Below are 1,555 nucleotides of genomic sequence, written 5' to 3'. Positions count from 1 at the left end.
AGTGGATGCATGGATGGAGTAGAGATTCTAGAGGGAAGAAACCTGTGTGGTGATGTATACTGCAGTGGGAGAGTTTCCCAGGAGCTCTGCACCTCTGTCTTGTGGACTATGAAAAAAATGTGAAAATGAACATCCCGCAACCATATGATCGTGAGTTTACTGTTCATTTTCAGATGGAGTATGCTAGCTTTGCTTGCAACCCATCAGACTGAAGAAATCTTTTAGATAAAAGACAAAATGTTGTTTTTTTTTAAAAAAAGAATAACCCATCCAGAGAACCTGAGTCAACTTTCTTAGAATCATGACCAATGTCTTTTTTGGCACTTTGGCTTTATTTTCATAGCCAAAGTGATCAATGTGGCAGTGTGTTTACCTTAGTGCCATGGAGGTCCCGTTGACAGATGGAGCTGAGCACACTCTGTGGGTGTATCCATGTGAATAGCTCCCGTGCCGAGCATATCTTTCATCTCCGCAGCAGAGAATCACCAGAAAGGCCCTTCGAAATGCCCGGTTCAGGAAGGCATACAGGAAGGGGTTCAATCCTGAGTTAATATACCCAAGCCACAACCAGGCTGTCCACAGCTGCCACGGTACTGAGTAGTGAATGAAGGGGTCCACTACATTTGTGATGAAAAATGGTGCCCAGCAAAGGCAGAAACAGCCCATAATTACAGCCAGTGTTTTTGCTGCCTTAGTCTCCATGCGCATTCGACTGTTTGCTACAGGATGGTGTTCTGATGATGAGGAGCCCGCTGTCGTCCTGAGGCGGTAATGCTCCAATGGGTCTGAGGATGTGGAGAATCTCACAGAGACAACTGGATCTGTCCCAGTGACAGGAGCAGAGCCAGCCCGTTGAAGTGTCTCAATCTGTCTTACGTGAGTCATGGCCGTGACGTAAATACGCTGGTACGCCAGGACCATGAGCGCTAATGGGACGTAGAAGGCCACGGCGGAGCAGATCAGGGCGTAAGGCCGGTTGACCAGAAACACGCAGCTTGTGTCGTTGGAGCCTCCAGTCAGGGTTCGCCTTTCTTCAATCTACAGAGAGTTGACACAGACAAAAATTAGCAAATGTGATGTATGAAATGGGTTATTTCAATTTAGAACAAACAAACTTTGGAGACCCAGAGTAATTGCTTGTCTGCTCACAATCTTTATAGTAAGACATCCAAAAGAGAGTTCTTACCCTAAACTCCATAACAAATAAATACTTAGTAATACAATTTTCAACTAAAAGAGATTTAGCCTGTCTGGTAAACTGCCTTTAGGTTTTATTCTGAACAAAAACTAGGAGAGGTAAATTAAAAATCTGCAGGGGGAGATGTGCTTGAAGCCAAAGGAGTTTTATCTAAGCGTAGCAGTTGGGCTTGGGTGTAGTGAGATACAAACTGTAATGCTTGGACAATTTAAATAAAGATAATTTCTTTCATGTTCAAAATGTACCATAGGGATTTCTGAGAGTACTGTATACGAAACCGGTTCTTACTTTAGTAAATACAGAAAAAAGAAAAAAAAAAAAACAGTATCACAGGTTAGTTATACACAAAGTTTCTGA

General features: G+C 43.0%; 1 protein-coding gene across 1 annotated transcript in view; it reads right to left on the bottom strand.

Moving 5' to 3' along the window:
- Positions 1-369: 369 nt before the first annotated feature.
- LOC119424570 (5-hydroxytryptamine receptor 4-like) overlaps positions 370-1,555 on the bottom strand; it is a 5,977-nt gene continuing 4,791 nt past the window's right edge. Inside the window, exon 5 of the mRNA XM_037692058.1 lies at positions 370-1,038. Within this exon, the coding sequence (XP_037547986.1) occupies positions 370-1,038 (669 nt within the window). The remainder of the gene's footprint in view (positions 1,039-1,555) is intronic.

The sequence above is a fragment of the Nematolebias whitei genome, chromosome 18 (assembly GCF_014905685.2).
Source record: "Nematolebias whitei isolate Nwh7 chromosome 18, NemWhi1, whole genome shotgun sequence".
Lineage (NCBI taxonomy): Eukaryota > Metazoa > Chordata > Actinopteri > Cyprinodontiformes > Rivulidae > Nematolebias > Nematolebias whitei.
This window is presented reverse-complemented; position numbering and strand designations above follow the sequence as displayed.